The sequence below is a fragment of the Papilio machaon genome, chromosome W, assembly GCF_912999745.1.
Source record: "Papilio machaon chromosome W, ilPapMach1.1, whole genome shotgun sequence".
NCBI lineage: Eukaryota > Metazoa > Arthropoda > Insecta > Lepidoptera > Papilionidae > Papilio > Papilio machaon.
This window is the reverse complement of record NC_060015.1, coordinates 7,851,465-7,869,380: the sequence shown is the minus strand read 5'-3', so window position 1 is coordinate 7,869,380 and position 17,916 is coordinate 7,851,465. Positions and strand designations below refer to the sequence as shown.

Here is a 17,916-nt window from a genome sequence, read left to right as displayed (position 1 = left end):
CACTCACATACATCTTCGGACCGAAACACGGCATACCCCAAACGGCGGCTAGTCGACTGCAGAGGTATGCTGTTCGTCTGGCGGCATACGACTTCGACATCGTCTTTGTATCGACAGATAAAAATGGCAATGCTGATGGCTTGTCCCGTCTACCTCAGCCAGCGTCCAGTAAGTCGATGGAGGAGGACGACGCCGCGACTTACTTACATTTCGTAGAAGACAGTTTCCCTCTTAGCCACAGGGACGTGGCAAAGGATACGGCGAAAGATGTCATATTAAGAAAGATATATGGATATATCGTGAGCGGTTGGCCACACCAGACCGAAATCGAAGGCGAGAAGCCATATTTTCATCGCAAAGAGGAGTTACACGTCGATCATGGATGCATTGTGTGGGGGTACCGGGTGGTCATACCGGGTACTTTGCGCAAACAAATAGTGGAGGAGGTCCACGCAGGCCACGTGGGCATGGTGAGAATGAAGCAAATTGCTCGCGGCTACGTGTGGTGGCCGCGACTCGACGCTGACCTGGAGGAACGCGCACGCACGTGCGCCGTGTGCCGCGATCAGAGAGACGCGCCGCCACGCGCCGCGCCCGTGCCCTATGCATGGCCGTCGGAACCGTGGACCCGTTTGCACGCGGACTTCCTACAACATGGTGGTCGACATTACTTACTCGTCATCGACGCTCATTCTAAGTGGATCGAGATATTCCATATGAGTGGCGGGACATCTGCGTCTACGGTGGAAAATAAATTCAGAGAATTATTCGCTAGATTTGGTCTTCCTAGACAAATGGTTACGGATGGAGGGCCACCTTTCACTTCTCGTGAATTTGAGGAGTTTTTGAAGAAAAATTGTGTAGACCATATCGTGACGGCACCGTACCATCCGTCAAGCAATGGGGCGGCAGAAAATGCAGTGAAGACCGTGAAAAAGGTCATCAAGAAAGCCCAATTAGAGGGCGAAAATATCGACCGCGCGTTAAGCAAATTTTTAATGCAATATCGCAACAGTACACATTGCAGCACGCAACGCGAACCTGCTGTGGCCATGATCGGACGGAGGCTGCGCACGCGTCTGGATCTGCTGCGGCCTGCTGCCGCCACCGGCGAGGCCGTGGCGCGCGCGCAAAGCAAGCAGCGGCAGCACGCGGGGGGAAGTGCGCGCGTCCTCGCTGTCGGCGACGCCGTACTCGTTAGGAATTACGGGAGAGGAGATAAATGGATGGAGGGCATAGTGACAGAACGCACGGGCAAGGTTACCTATGCGGTTAATACAGGTGATAAGATAAATACCCGCCATATTGATCAAATAATTCCTAAGAAAAATTCGCGTCACTCTTGGCATGTTCCTATTCAAAATGAAACGAATGAAGATAGTGAGCGTTCGCACGTACAAGTGGACGACATTGCTGAAACGGGAGTACCAGGGGCGCGCGAAATCGATAATCCGAATATCGCCGCGAGAACACATGAAATTCCGTGTACATCTTCGTTCGAAACTAATCTCTCGCCGGAGCTTTCAATCTCCACTCCAACACCAGAGCAAAAGCGTTATAATTTAAGGCCACGAAAAATAAAATAATAAGACTTTAAATAAAATGCACACAGTACTGTGTACAAGTATTCCCATTACCTTTAATACATTAATGTTATCTCTCTTGTCTGAACAGTATTGTTTATTTTTTTTTATTTACTTTTCCTACTACATTATAATTCATAAATATAAAATAAACATTTATATGTGTTAACCGTTAGCATTAAGATTTTTTTTTACTATACAAAATTGGTGTGTAGATGTTAACGCCAACGATTAAATGTAAGTTTTTTTTTTGTAATTATTCCAAATTCTACATAATTTGTTTCACTACTTCGAACGGACAACATTTTAAGAACGGTGTGTATGATAATAACTTTGTTACTTTTACGCTGTTTTGGCAACCAATTTACGTTTATATTAATCCAGTTTTTCTTTTGTTGACCAGTTACTTAAGTTTGTTCTATTGTTATTGCTTTGCATTATATTTTATCTGGAGAGGGATGTTGTAATGTATTATTGTAAATGTGGGTAGGTTATATTAACCTACCCTACTGGTTTCGTAAAATAAATCAGTCCCCAGCAAACCGCCGTTTGATTGACACCATATATTACAACTGGCGACGAGTATTTTTTTTTGTTTGTATTTCGGGTTTATAGTGTTAAATATGCCTTTCGGAAAGTTGCACGAATACGATATTAACGATCGTAACAACTGGAGTGCGTACGTTCGTCTCGTTAAGCAATTCATTTTACTTAACGACATCAGAGAAGATCTACACGTCGCAACACTACTCACGCATGTCGGAGCGGCCACGTACGAGCTGATGTGTGACCTGTGTGCGCCCATGCATCCGGAGACCAAGTCTTTCCAAGCTCTGGTCGAACTTGTCGGAAATCATCTCGAACCAAAAAGATCGGAGATAGCCGAAAGGCACCTGTTTAGACAAAGGCGACAGACCGAGAATGAACCGATAAGCGTGTTTCTGCAAAATTTAAAGCACTTAGCGAAGCATTGCAATTTTGGAGCTACGCTTGAAGAAAATATTAGAGATCAATTCGTCTCTGGACTTCGAAATGAAGTGATGCGGTCTCGTCTGTTCGCGGAATCCACATTGGATTACAAAAAGGCGGTGGAGTTGGCGCTTGCGCTGGAAGCAGCTGAGAGGCATGCGGAAGCGGCCGGCGGCGACGGCCAGGCGTCGGCGCCGGGAGCTTCGGGACTCGAGCAGGCAGGCGGCCTGCATCGCGTGGCCACGGGGGCCACACCGTCGCGGCGCCCCGCTTGCTGGCGCTGCGGCAAGGACGACCACACGGCAGATAAGTGTAGCTATAAGTCGTATAAATGTCATAAGTGTTACAATATAGGTCACTTGGCCAAAATGTGTAAAAAAAATGCTTATAGGGCTGACGGCGGAAGATCGAAACTTCATAATTATATTGATAGTTGTGACTCGGCGAGCGATGCGAGTGATTGTTTACATCATATCATATCCGTTAGTAATAATGTTACGGATGGACCTTACCATTGTACATTGCGTGTAGAAAATATAAACATGGTTTTCGAAATAGATACGGGCAGCAGAATCTCGGCGGTGTCAAAAGATTTTTATGACAAATATTTTTATAATTTACCTATTAAAAAACATAATATTAAATTGCAGTCGTACACGGGCGAGGCGATCGTTCCGCTCGGTTACGTCACAGTGCGAGTAACGAGTGGGAGCGGGACGACCGAGTTACCTTTGTTTGTTATCGCGCGCGGCGGTCCGCCGCTGTTAGGCCGTGTGTGGCTACGAAAATTTAATTTAGATGCCATTAATATAAATAAAATAGGTCTGCCGGCCGATTCGCTACTTATAAATTTACGAAATGAATTTCCTGACGTATTCGGTAACGGGGTAGGCACATTCAAAACAAAAATTAAATTACATTTGAAAGATACAACGCCGATATTTTGCAAGGCCCGTCCACTGCCGTTAGCATTGCGCTCACCCGTCGAGCGCGAGTTAGAACGCTTACAAGCGGAGGGAATTATTTATAAAGTGGATAGGTCCGACTATGGAACGCCCATTGTACCTATAATTAAGCGCGATGGAACAATTAGGATTTGTGGAGATTATAAAGTTACAGTAAATCCTTTATTAAAAGATTTTCACTATCCTTTACCGCGCACAGAAGAGTTGTTTGCAGCGTTAAGTGGTGGCGAACAGTTTACTAAATTGGATTTAAAGAATGCGTATTTGCAAGTAGTGTTAGATGAAGCTTCGCAACCACTAACGGCTATAACAACACATATGGGTGTTTTTGTGTATCGAAGGGCCCCGTTTGGTTTAAAATGTCTGCCGGAGATGTTCCAAAAATTAATTGAGGAAACTCTAAGCGGATTAGATTGTGTTGTAGCATTTATTGACGATATATGTATCACCGGGCGCAACAGAGAGCATCATTTACAAAATGTTAAAGAGGTATTGTCTCGGTTAGAGGAAGCGGGTTTACGTATTAAATTTGAAAAATGTGAGTTTTTTATGGATGAAATTTCATATTTAGGATATAGAATTGATAAAAATGGAGTACATACAGATAAAAATAAAGTATCCGCCATTGTAAATTTACCTGTGCCGAAAAATGTATCACAACTTCGAGCAGCTTTAGGCTTAATTAATTATTATTCGCGCTTCATTCCGAACATGAGCACATTGTTAAATCCACTGTATAAGTTATTGGCGAAAGGTAGCAAATGGTGTTGGAATAGGGATTGCGAGCGGGCATTTGAAGCGGTTAAAGAGAAGCTGGTTAGCGGGCCCGCGCTCGCGCACTACTCGCCTACGTTACCGCTGGTACTCGCCGTAGACAGCAGCGCGTACGGTCTGGGTGCCGTGCTGGCGCATCGCATGCCCGACGGCAGCGAGCGAATCGTTAGCTGCGCTTCGCGCACACTCACTGATGCGGAGCGGCGCTACAGCCAGATCGACAAAGAAGCACTGGCGATAGTTTACGGGGTAAGCAGACACCATCAATATTTGTTTGGACGTAAATTTACTCTTCGGAGCGATCACAAGGCACTCACATACATCTTCGGACCGAAACACGGCATACCCCAAACGGCGGCTAGTCGACTGCAGAGGTATGCTGTTCGTCTGGCGGCATACGACTTCGACATCGTCTTTGTATCGACAGATAAAAATGGCAATGCTGATGGCTTGTCCCGTCTACCTCAGCCAGCGTCCAGTAAGTCGATGGAGGAGGACGACGCCGCGACTTACTTACATTTCGTAGAAGACAGTTTCCCTCTTAGCCACAGGGACGTGGCAAAGGATACGGCGAAAGATGTCATATTAAGAAAGATATATGGATATATCGTGAGCGGTTGGCCACACCAGACCGAAATCGAAGGCGAGAAGCCATATTTTCATCGCAAAGAGGAGTTACACGTCGATCATGGATGCATTGTGTGGGGGTACCGGGTGGTCATACCGGGTACTTTGCGCAAACAAATAGTGGAGGAGGTCCACGCAGGCCACGTGGGCATGGTGAGAATGAAGCAAATTGCTCGCGGCTACGTGTGGTGGCCGCGACTCGACGCTGACCTGGAGGAACGCGCACGCACGTGCGCCGTGTGCCGCGATCAGAGAGACGCGCCGCCACGCGCCGCGCCCGTGCCCTATGCATGGCCGTCGGAACCGTGGACCCGTTTGCACGCGGACTTCCTACAACATGGTGGTCGACATTACTTACTCGTCATCGACGCTCATTCTAAGTGGATCGAGATATTCCATATGAGTGGCGGGACATCTGCGTCTACGGTGGAAAATAAATTCAGAGAATTATTCGCTAGATTTGGTCTTCCTAGACAAATGGTTACGGATGGAGGGCCACCTTTCACTTCTCGTGAATTTGAGGAGTTTTTGAAGAAAAATTGTGTAGACCATATCGTGACGGCACCGTACCATCCGTCAAGCAATGGGGCGGCAGAAAATGCAGTGAAGACCGTGAAAAAGGTCATCAAGAAAGCCCAATTAGAGGGCGAAAATATCGACCGCGCGTTAAGCAAATTTTTAATGCAATATCGCAACAGTACACATTGCAGCACGCAACGCGAACCTGCTGTGGCCATGATCGGACGGAGGCTGCGCACGCGTCTGGATCTGCTGCGGCCTGCTGCCGCCACCGGCGAGGCCGTGGCGCGCGCGCAAAGCAAGCAGCGGCAGCACGCGGGGGGAAGTGCGCGCGTCCTCGCTGTCGGCGACGCCGTACTCGTTAGGAATTACGGGAGAGGAGATAAATGGATGGAGGGCATAGTGACAGAACGCACGGGCAAGGTTACCTATGCGGTTAATACAGGTGATAAGATAAATACCCGCCATATTGATCAAATAATTCCTAAGAAAAATTCGCGTCACTCTTGGCATGTTCCTATTCAAAATGAAACGAATGAAGATAGTGAGCGTTCGCACGTACAAGTGGACGACATTGCTGAAACGGGAGTACCAGGGGCGCGCGAAATCGATAATCCGAATATCGCCGCGAGAACACATGAAATTCCGTGTACATCTTCGTTCGAAACTAATCTCTCGCCGGAGCTTTCAATCTCCACTCCAACACCAGAGCAAAAGCGTTATAATTTAAGGCCACGAAAAATAAAATAATAAGACTTTAAATAAAATGCACACAGTACTGTGTACAAGTATTCCCATTACCTTTAATACATTAATGTTATCTCTCTTGTCTGAACAGTATTGTTTATTTTTTTTTATTTACTTTTCCTACTACATTATAATTCATAAATATAAAATAAACATTTATATGTGTTAACCGTTAGCATTAAGATTTTTTTTTACTATACAAAATTGGTGTGTAGATGTTAACGCCAACGATTAAATGTAAGTTTTTTTTTTGTAATTATTCCAAATTCTACATAATTTGTTTCACTACTTCGAACGGACAACATTTTAAGAACGGTGTGTATGATAATAACTTTGTTACTTTTACGCTGTTTTGGCAACCAATTTACGTTTATATTAATCCAGTTTTTCTTTTGTTGACCAGTTACTTAAGTTTGTTCTATTGTTATTGCTTTGCATTATATTTTATCTGGAGAGGGATGTTGTAATGTATTATTGTAAATGTGGGTAGGTTATATTAACCTACCCTACTGGTTTCGTAAAATAAATCAGTCCCCAGCAAACCGCCGTTTGATTGACACCATATATTACAACTGGCGACGAGTATTTTTTTTTGTTTGTATTTCGGGTTTATAGTGTTAAATATGCCTTTCGGAAAGTTGCACGAATACGATATTAACGATCGTAACAACTGGAGTGCGTACGTTCGTCTCGTTAAGCAATTCATTTTACTTAACGACATCAGAGAAGATCTACACGTCGCAACACTACTCACGCATGTCGGAGCGGCCACGTACGAGCTGATGTGTGACCTGTGTGCGCCCATGCATCCGGAGACCAAGTCTTTCCAAGCTCTGGTCGAACTTGTCGGAAATCATCTCGAACCAAAAAGATCGGAGATAGCCGAAAGGCACCTGTTTAGACAAAGGCGACAGACCGAGAATGAACCGATAAGCGTGTTTCTGCAAAATTTAAAGCACTTAGCGAAGCATTGCAATTTTGGAGCTACGCTTGAAGAAAATATTAGAGATCAATTCGTCTCTGGACTTCGAAATGAAGTGATGCGGTCTCGTCTGTTCGCGGAATCCACATTGGATTACAAAAAGGCGGTGGAGTTGGCGCTTGCGCTGGAAGCAGCTGAGAGGCATGCGGAAGCGGCCGGCGGCGACGGCCAGGCGTCGGCGCCGGGAGCTTCGGGACTCGAGCAGGCAGGCGGCCTGCATCGCGTGGCCACGGGGGCCACACCGTCGCGGCGCCCCGCTTGCTGGCGCTGCGGCAAGGACGACCACACGGCAGATAAGTGTAGCTATAAGTCGTATAAATGTCATAAGTGTTACAATATAGGTCACTTGGCCAAAATGTGTAAAAAAAATGCTTATAGGGCTGACGGCGGAAGATCGAAACTTCATAATTATATTGATAGTTGTGACTCGGCGAGCGATGCGAGTGATTGTTTACATCATATCATATCCGTTAGTAATAATGTTACGGATGGACCTTACCATTGTACATTGCGTGTAGAAAATATAAACATGGTTTTCGAAATAGATACGGGCAGCAGAATCTCGGCGGTGTCAAAAGATTTTTATGACAAATATTTTTATAATTTACCTATTAAAAAACATAATATTAAATTGCAGTCGTACACGGGCGAGGCGATCGTTCCGCTCGGTTACGTCACAGTGCGAGTAACGAGTGGGAGCGGGACGACCGAGTTACCTTTGTTTGTTATCGCGCGCGGCGGTCCGCCGCTGTTAGGCCGTGTGTGGCTACGAAAATTTAATTTAGATGCCATTAATATAAATAAAATAGGTCTGCCGGCCGATTCGCTACTTATAAATTTACGAAATGAATTTCCTGACGTATTCGGTAACGGGGTAGGCACATTCAAAACAAAAATTAAATTACATTTGAAAGATACAACGCCGATATTTTGCAAGGCCCGTCCACTGCCGTTAGCATTGCGCTCACCCGTCGAGCGCGAGTTAGAACGCTTACAAGCGGAGGGAATTATTTATAAAGTGGATAGGTCCGACTATGGAACGCCCATTGTACCTATAATTAAGCGCGATGGAACAATTAGGATTTGTGGAGATTATAAAGTTACAGTAAATCCTTTATTAAAAGATTTTCACTATCCTTTACCGCGCACAGAAGAGTTGTTTGCAGCGTTAAGTGGTGGCGAACAGTTTACTAAATTGGATTTAAAGAATGCGTATTTGCAAGTAGTGTTAGATGAAGCTTCGCAACCACTAACGGCTATAACAACACATATGGGTGTTTTTGTGTATCGAAGGGCCCCGTTTGGTTTAAAATGTCTGCCGGAGATGTTCCAAAAATTAATTGAGGAAACTCTAAGCGGATTAGATTGTGTTGTAGCATTTATTGACGATATATGTATCACCGGGCGCAACAGAGAGCATCATTTACAAAATGTTAAAGAGGTATTGTCTCGGTTAGAGGAAGCGGGTTTACGTATTAAATTTGAAAAATGTGAGTTTTTTATGGATGAAATTTCATATTTAGGATATAGAATTGATAAAAATGGAGTACATACAGATAAAAATAAAGTATCCGCCATTGTAAATTTACCTGTGCCGAAAAATGTATCACAACTTCGAGCAGCTTTAGGCTTAATTAATTATTATTCGCGCTTCATTCCGAACATGAGCACATTGTTAAATCCACTGTATAAGTTATTGGCGAAAGGTAGCAAATGGTGTTGGAATAGGGATTGCGAGCGGGCATTTGAAGCGGTTAAAGAGAAGCTGGTTAGCGGGCCCGCGCTCGCGCACTACTCGCCTACGTTACCGCTGGTACTCGCCGTAGACAGCAGCGCGTACGGTCTGGGTGCCGTGCTGGCGCATCGCATGCCCGACGGCAGCGAGCGAATCGTTAGCTGCGCTTCGCGCACACTCACTGATGCGGAGCGGCGCTACAGCCAGATCGACAAAGAAGCACTGGCGATAGTTTACGGGGTAAGCAGACACCATCAATATTTGTTTGGACGTAAATTTACTCTTCGGAGCGATCACAAGGCACTCACATACATCTTCGGACCGAAACACGGCATACCCCAAACGGCGGCTAGTCGACTGCAGAGGTATGCTGTTCGTCTGGCGGCATACGACTTCGACATCGTCTTTGTATCGACAGATAAAAATGGCAATGCTGATGGCTTGTCCCGTCTACCTCAGCCAGCGTCCAGTAAGTCGATGGAGGAGGACGACGCCGCGACTTACTTACATTTCGTAGAAGACAGTTTCCCTCTTAGCCACAGGGACGTGGCAAAGGATACGGCGAAAGATGTCATATTAAGAAAGATATATGGATATATCGTGAGCGGTTGGCCACACCAGACCGAAATCGAAGGCGAGAAGCCATATTTTCATCGCAAAGAGGAGTTACACGTCGATCATGGATGCATTGTGTGGGGGTACCGGGTGGTCATACCGGGTACTTTGCGCAAACAAATAGTGGAGGAGGTCCACGCAGGCCACGTGGGCATGGTGAGAATGAAGCAAATTGCTCGCGGCTACGTGTGGTGGCCGCGACTCGACGCTGACCTGGAGGAACGCGCACGCACGTGCGCCGTGTGCCGCGATCAGAGAGACGCGCCGCCACGCGCCGCGCCCGTGCCCTATGCATGGCCGTCGGAACCGTGGACCCGTTTGCACGCGGACTTCCTACAACATGGTGGTCGACATTACTTACTCGTCATCGACGCTCATTCTAAGTGGATCGAGATATTCCATATGAGTGGCGGGACATCTGCGTCTACGGTGGAAAATAAATTCAGAGAATTATTCGCTAGATTTGGTCTTCCTAGACAAATGGTTACGGATGGAGGGCCACCTTTCACTTCTCGTGAATTTGAGGAGTTTTTGAAGAAAAATTGTGTAGACCATATCGTGACGGCACCGTACCATCCGTCAAGCAATGGGGCGGCAGAAAATGCAGTGAAGACCGTGAAAAAGGTCATCAAGAAAGCCCAATTAGAGGGCGAAAATATCGACCGCGCGTTAAGCAAATTTTTAATGCAATATCGCAACAGTACACATTGCAGCACGCAACGCGAACCTGCTGTGGCCATGATCGGACGGAGGCTGCGCACGCGTCTGGATCTGCTGCGGCCTGCTGCCGCCACCGGCGAGGCCGTGGCGCGCGCGCAAAGCAAGCAGCGGCAGCACGCGGGGGGAAGTGCGCGCGTCCTCGCTGTCGGCGACGCCGTACTCGTTAGGAATTACGGGAGAGGAGATAAATGGATGGAGGGCATAGTGACAGAACGCACGGGCAAGGTTACCTATGCGGTTAATACAGGTGATAAGATAAATACCCGCCATATTGATCAAATAATTCCTAAGAAAAATTCGCGTCACTCTTGGCATGTTCCTATTCAAAATGAAACGAATGAAGATAGTGAGCGTTCGCACGTACAAGTGGACGACATTGCTGAAACGGGAGTACCAGGGGCGCGCGAAATCGATAATCCGAATATCGCCGCGAGAACACATGAAATTCCGTGTACATCTTCGTTCGAAACTAATCTCTCGCCGGAGCTTTCAATCTCCACTCCAACACCAGAGCAAAAGCGTTATAATTTAAGGCCACGAAAAATAAAATAATAAGACTTTAAATAAAATGCACACAGTACTGTGTACAAGTATTCCCATTACCTTTAATACATTAATGTTATCTCTCTTGTCTGAACAGTATTGTTTATTTTTTTTTATTTACTTTTCCTACTACATTATAATTCATAAATATAAAATAAACATTTATATGTGTTAACCGTTAGCATTAAGATTTTTTTTTACTATACAAAATTGGTGTGTAGATGTTAACGCCAACGATTAAATGTAAGTTTTTTTTTTGTAATTATTCCAAATTCTACATAATTTGTTTCACTACTTCGAACGGACAACATTTTAAGAACGGTGTGTATGATAATAACTTTGTTACTTTTACGCTGTTTTGGCAACCAATTTACGTTTATATTAATCCAGTTTTTCTTTTGTTGACCAGTTACTTAAGTTTGTTCTATTGTTATTGCTTTGCATTATATTTTATCTGGAGAGGGATGTTGTAATGTATTATTGTAAATGTGGGTAGGTTATATTAACCTACCCTACTGGTTTCGTAAAATAAATCAGTCCCCAGCAAACCGCCGTTTGATTTACACCATATATTACAATAGCCAAACTACTAAGCTTCCGTGCCGGGAACACTCGGCCGAAAGTTATGCGTTTTGTGACCCAGGCATTTTCCGGGACTAATATTAGTCCCAGAAATTACATACTCAGGGTCACGGAACGCATAGACTTTTATAAGCAGAAGATCTGCGCTTGGGCGAACCGCATACGCAGTACAAAAACGAGCGGACAGATTTGTTCTTAATCGCCGCTTCCAAAGTGATCAAAAGGGCGTTTATAGAGGCTGGGAGCAACCTAGTTAAAGTGTGAATGACAGACAACTCCTAAATCCAGACGATTTAAACAATTTTTGGCGTGGGATATGGTCGGTGTCTGTCAATCATACAGAATCAGACTGGGTTGAAGCTGTCGGGCAGGGATGTGAACAGATACCATTTATGTATCCTGTTACTATAGAACCTTGTGACGTGAGTTGTGCAATCCGTTCGGCTCATAACTGGAAAAGTCCTGGGCCCGATGGATTGCCCGATTTCTGGATAAAATGGTTCAAGAACCGGCATTTCTGTCTGGCAGCTCAATTCCAGGCTGCCATCGACCTGGATAGTCTTCCAACCTTTATGACCACAGGGGTCACCCACCTTTTGTTCAAGTCCGGTTGTACCACTGAAGCTAAGAACTATAGACCCATTACTTATTTACCAACATTATAAAAGTTGCTTACATCCATTTTGAGCTCAAAATTAACAAAGCATCTCAAAGATCTTTTGGCCAAAACTCAAAATGGATGTAGACCTGGGTCCCGTGGTACGAAGGAACTACTCCTCATAGATATGACCATCAACCAACAGGTCCGTCGAAATAGGAAAAACCTCTGCACTGCCTGGGTCGATTATAAAAAGGCCCATGACTCTGTGCCGCACTCGTGGTTGAGGAGAGTACTAGAGCTATACAAAGTTGATGTAACTATGTACTTTTCTCGGTTCATGTATGCGGCAGTGGGTTACTAGACTTTCTTTACCTGGGAGTAATGCAGCGCCTATTTCGAACGGACTTATAAAGATTGAGCGGGGGATTTTCCAGGGTGACAGCTTGAGTCCGCTGTGGTTCTGCCTGGCCTTGAATCCTTTAAGCACATTGCTAAACGAATCAAGGCTGGGCTTTCCGCTTCGTAGAGGGGGTGAAGTCATATCTCATCTTCTATACATGGATGACCTCAAGCTTTTCGCATCGAAAAAGACCTACCTAGTGGAACTGCTCAAAATAACTGAAAAGTTCAGTAGTTCCATCGGGATGGAGTTTGGTGTCGAAATGTGTGCGGTTATGTATGTACAGCGGGGGAGAGTTGCAAGCTCTGATAGGCTACAACTCACCAAAAGTATATCCTTCAGATCCCTCTCCAAAGGTGAGACCTACAAGTACCTTGGTATATCACAGTCGTTGGGTATTGTTGATGAGGATGTAAAACATCTGATAAAAGCACGATTCTTTGGTCGCCTGAGAAAAGTCCTAAATAGTCTTCTGTCAGGTGGTAACAAGTTTCGCGCTTTTAACTGCTGGGTTATGCCCTCGTTAACTTACCCCTTTGGTATACTAAGGTGGACTCAAACAGAGCTGGATATCATGGACCGAAGAGTCCGTTGCATGCTGACCACACATCGGATGCATCACCCACGATCCACGGTTATGAGATTGTATATCCCACGGAAATGTGGTGGCCGAGGCCTCCTCAATGCTAAGGACATGCATAACCGTGAGGTATACAATCTACGGGAGTATTTCCTGAAAATCGATGAGGGAATACATCGAGATGTGGTGTCGGTAGACAAGGGGCTCACCCCGCTCTCTCTTAATAACGAGAACTGGCGTAAACACCCAGTGTTGAGCACCTCCGAGCGTTTAGATATATGGAAGAGCAAGGACTACACGGCAGGTTTTATCGGGCTCTGCATGGGCCTGATGTAGACCTGCCTGCCTCTGTAAACTGGCTGAGGTTCGGTGACCTTTTTGGGGAAACCGAGGGCTTTGTCTGTGCAATTATGGACAAAGTTATCAAGACGAACAACTACCGGAAGTACATTATGAGGGACGGCACGCTGGATGTCTGTCGTGCTTGCCACTGTCCCGGCGAGTCCCTCAGACATGTCACTTCCGGTTGTTCTCGCCTTGCTAACTCCGAGTACTTGCACAGACACAACCTAGTAGCCAGGGTAATACATCAACAATTTGCTCTGAAGTATGGTCTGATCGCTTCGGAGGTGCCGTACTACAAATACACACCGAAGCCAGTTCTCGATGATGGTCATATCACACTCTACTGGGATCGATCTATTATCACGGACTGGACTATTGTAGCCAAGCCTGATATCGTGATACTAGATCGATTGACGTAAGTATTCCCCATGACTGTAATCTCGTGTAGGCAGAGACAGACAACATGTCAAAATATTTGGACCTCGCGCACGAGATTACAGCCACGTGGCATATTGAGTCAACAATTATCGTACCGATAGTGCTATCCGTGAATGGATTAATTGCGAAGAGCCTCGATGACCACCTAGAGAGGCTCTCGCTCGGTAAGTGGGCGAAGGGCCAGGCACAGAAGGCGGTACTCCTGAGCACGGCACGTATTGTGCGGAGGTTTCTATCTCTGGAGGCCTAACCGCCGGTAGCTTGGGCCCAAGGCTCCGCTTCCGACGTATTTAGATTTTATATATTATTTTTAATATTTATTGTTTTCGATTATATTAAGAAAATTGTATAAAATCAGAAAATAAATAAATATGTGGAATAATAATAATAATAATAATTGATCTTAAAAGTAGGTAATTTGGCCATTGGGGGTCTGTGGTGACGGTTCGTTTTGAAAAAGGGTGTTACTTGTCCAAAATAGTTTGGGGATCCCTGGTTTAACCGAATGTAGCTACTTATTTTAATATAAATTATCAAATATTTGTTACAGACCAGTCAGTGATAATCGCGCATCGTTGCTCTCACGCAGTCCCGCTTTACCCAGAAAACCTGAGAAAGAAAGGGATGGATATATGCAGGTGAGTAATAATTTCTAAATTATTTCTACAATGAATTCTCTCGTAAACTGATCTATTTTGTTTATGAGCTGACAAGGGGATGTATGTATGTAAGATTGTTTGTATGTATTTAAATTTAATTATGACTTCCTAGAGCTTAAACAACTGAACCGATTTTTCCGAGTGAGGTTTCATTTGTGTCTTATTTTATCTTAGTGTTAGTTTACTTTTTAGATTTATTTATTTAGCAAACAATTAGTATATTCGTTTTTTTTAATATTAATGAATTGCTGCTACTAGGTGTGGAAGTATTACATGACAATGGCATACCTAGTTGTCCCGGCCGTGCCCAGTCCTGTCATACGATGTGCTAGTCCAGATTTGAGTCTCAGGTAAGTCAAATGTTATAAAGACACAAAAACACTTATGACATCATTAACATTGAGTGTGACGGATTTATTAATAATGTAATTTTTACCTTTGAACTCAATATTAGATCTCTGAAATCAAACTGAAAAGATATTTTTTGATTATTTCGTAACAACTGACAATAGTTTATGTCGATTTCCATCTTTAAAAAATGAATGATGTCTAAATAATTCCGTCACGTTCAATAAATTAAACAATTTTTAACAAAATGAACACTATCATATAAATATTTTGATTGGCTTAACAAGTAATAATATGTTGGAATATTTTTTGATTGGCATTAAAGTATTTATTTGTATAGTATTTTAAAATTAATTTGTTGAGCTGAAAGGAGTAGAGATCTTATTTTGCTGTCACCTGTATGAGTATTAAACTCGTTTGCATTTTAAAGATTAATATTAGAGATATTAGTTAATAAATGATATAAATAATAAGAAACACCTTCTGAAATATAACTATGTTAAACGTCGCATGCGTTTGTTACGTCTTGAACGTCTGAATAATCTGCATATATCTCTAACATGGTAACTATGGAATCATTTAAGATTTGTATTCTGAGCTTCTATTATCTACGGTGACATAAATGTACCGTAAATACTTGGGTATACTTTGATAACCAGACCCACACTCAATTAAAAATCTCTGTCATCGTAATAGAAGTTTACAATATTAACTACTGTGAGACGCGATGCTTTGACCAAATAGTCCGAATTCTAACATTCGAGTCGATTGTGTGTTTAATATATTGATTATATAACGTTATATAAAGATGTATAGAGTAAGGCGGAGACGGACATACATTATAGTTAGAGCGCAGCAATCGGTATGAGATTGCGTCGTCAGTGTGTCGTTGAGTGTAAGAGTGTGAAGGCAATATGGCGCACCGTGACCTCTGTCCAGCCACGCGGAGCCGGAGGGATGGGTCGGGCCGGCCGCGCTGACCGGCTCCAGCGAGAGCCTCAACGCCACCGGCGGCTTCTTCACGCTGCCCCTCAGCTATGCCCGAGCGCACAGGCATCACAAGCGGACGAGGTGGCCGATCCAATCGCCAAACGCATCGCCAAACGCATCGCCAATCGTATCGCCAATCACATCGACAATCGCTATGTGCACGTCGCATTTGATTATCATACCATCGTTTCTGTCCTATTGGTATCATCTCGCTTATCCTCATCGTTGTCTTAACATATCGGGGCATGAATTTGTGCCGTTCTCATCTGTCGTCGCAGACTCTTTGTAGACGTTCCGATGGAATCGACATCACATACATTGTCGGTTCTGCGGTGGTTTAAAAGATCATCCTATACGAACTCCACTGTTCCATTGTCATCCATCACATCACGCGTAGGTAATGTGCACAGCTAATCCATCATTGTATAATCGTCATTACGACCAGAACTGTTTGATCGCCAATAGCTGGTAGGCTGTGCTCTGTCGACGTGTTTACTTCACACAGACATCGACACCTGCAAAGGCATTATCATTTAATGTGCGCGCTCTCACATTGTAGTCGCATAATTTAAATGTTTTCATATTTGTGAATGACAAAATATATGGCCAATAATTGTCAATTTTGAATATGTGGATTACTATATACCTGTTAATTTGAAATTGAAAGATTGATCATACTGCTGCAACCAGACTAAAAATATTTAGTTCTCTCTATACATTTTTATATCTTTATGTCCTGTTAAAAATATCGATGTGATCAATCTTTCCATTTGAATGTGTTTTCCTACGAACGTATAGTATTCGTTTGCTAAACTCTCATATAACTTGGAATGTGTAGTTGTGTATATACTATGGGAAAAATGGACAAATAAATTAAATCTACGTTAAACTAACAAATTTTTAAAGAGGAGACCATTTTATAATATTCCTAGTATTTATAACATTACATTTAGTATAACATACTAAAGTTGGAACTACTGAGACTTACGCTTAAGTATACGAGTTTCGGTATTTGCGTGTCCGTGTATGAGTGTGTGAGTACTAGACATTTTAGATGGTGTTATTTATTTTATTAGCTTACAAAATATATTATAACTATCTATATCTCACCATCCCAAAATGTGGAACAAACAGAATTTAACAAGTTTGATGTAGAAGTTTGGGAAACATAACATTTAATGTTTTAAAATAACCGCTATCAAAGTGTGTGAAAGACATTTACTTAGTGAAAATACAAAGGACATAAAGAGAACATACTTTTATTTGTATCTTATTAATATATGAATATATTATAAAAGTTAATATATGAATTAACTAGATATGACAGGTTCGGTATGTTTTATAAATGTTACAATAAAATTAATAAAAAAGCTTTATAGCTTAAAAAGGTACGTCTAAATTATTCTTTGTTCGCGCTATATTATTATGTTGTTGAATTACACTGTAGTGTACTAAAATAATATGGTCTATTCGCTATTAGAATATACTTAGCCTAGACCTTGAAGGAACTTATCGTTTTTGTTTGATTTCGTAAGCTTTTTGTACATTTGTTCCATATTGCTTTTATTGTTCGAAAACAATTTTATGTAATCCATTAATTTTAACATAGCCAGTTTTTTCAATATTGTTTCTGTGTTGTTTGCTTCTACTTGTAATATGTGCTCTTAACTCGTCTTCCTTTGTCAGAAAATGTGACTATACCTTTGTCGTTTAACTTGTGTTTTCCTTTATGAATGTTGTAAATCTATATTATAACAATGTTTAATTTCAAAACCTACTAAATGACTTACCTACAGTAGAAAACTAGTTGTTTGATGTCGTAAATAAATCATTTTATAATGCTACTAATCAATTTTATGAAAGTCTATACTTCATGCCATCTCTGCCAAGAGGTAGGACAATGGAAATTTTCATTATAATGTGAGTAACTTGTACGGATTATTTCATACGATAACTATAAAGTGAGAAATGAAGTTTTCATACATACTGACCAATACGGTTTGATGTAAGGTACCGATATTGTGATTTTTAACATTTTCAGCCAAAGGAAGTATACACAAAGTAACTACACTTAACGTACTCAAATCTTTAATGACATGTCACATTATAAAGTTTTACATACTAATATTATTTGGTGGCTTAAAATTTTCGAAACATTCCTCTATATTGAGAAAGATGTGTTGTTAAATTTTTA

General features: G+C 42.9%; 1 protein-coding gene across 1 annotated transcript in view; it reads left to right on the top strand.

Annotated features, from left to right (window-relative positions):
• The window catches only part of LOC106715878 (protein furry), a 160,702-nt gene that overhangs the window by 7,751 nt on the left and 135,035 nt on the right, over positions 1–17,916 (top strand). The window contains 2 exon segments of the mRNA XM_045685603.1: positions 14,276–14,363; positions 14,643–14,734. Of these exon segments, the coding sequence (XP_045541559.1) occupies positions 14,276–14,363; positions 14,643–14,734 (180 nt within the window).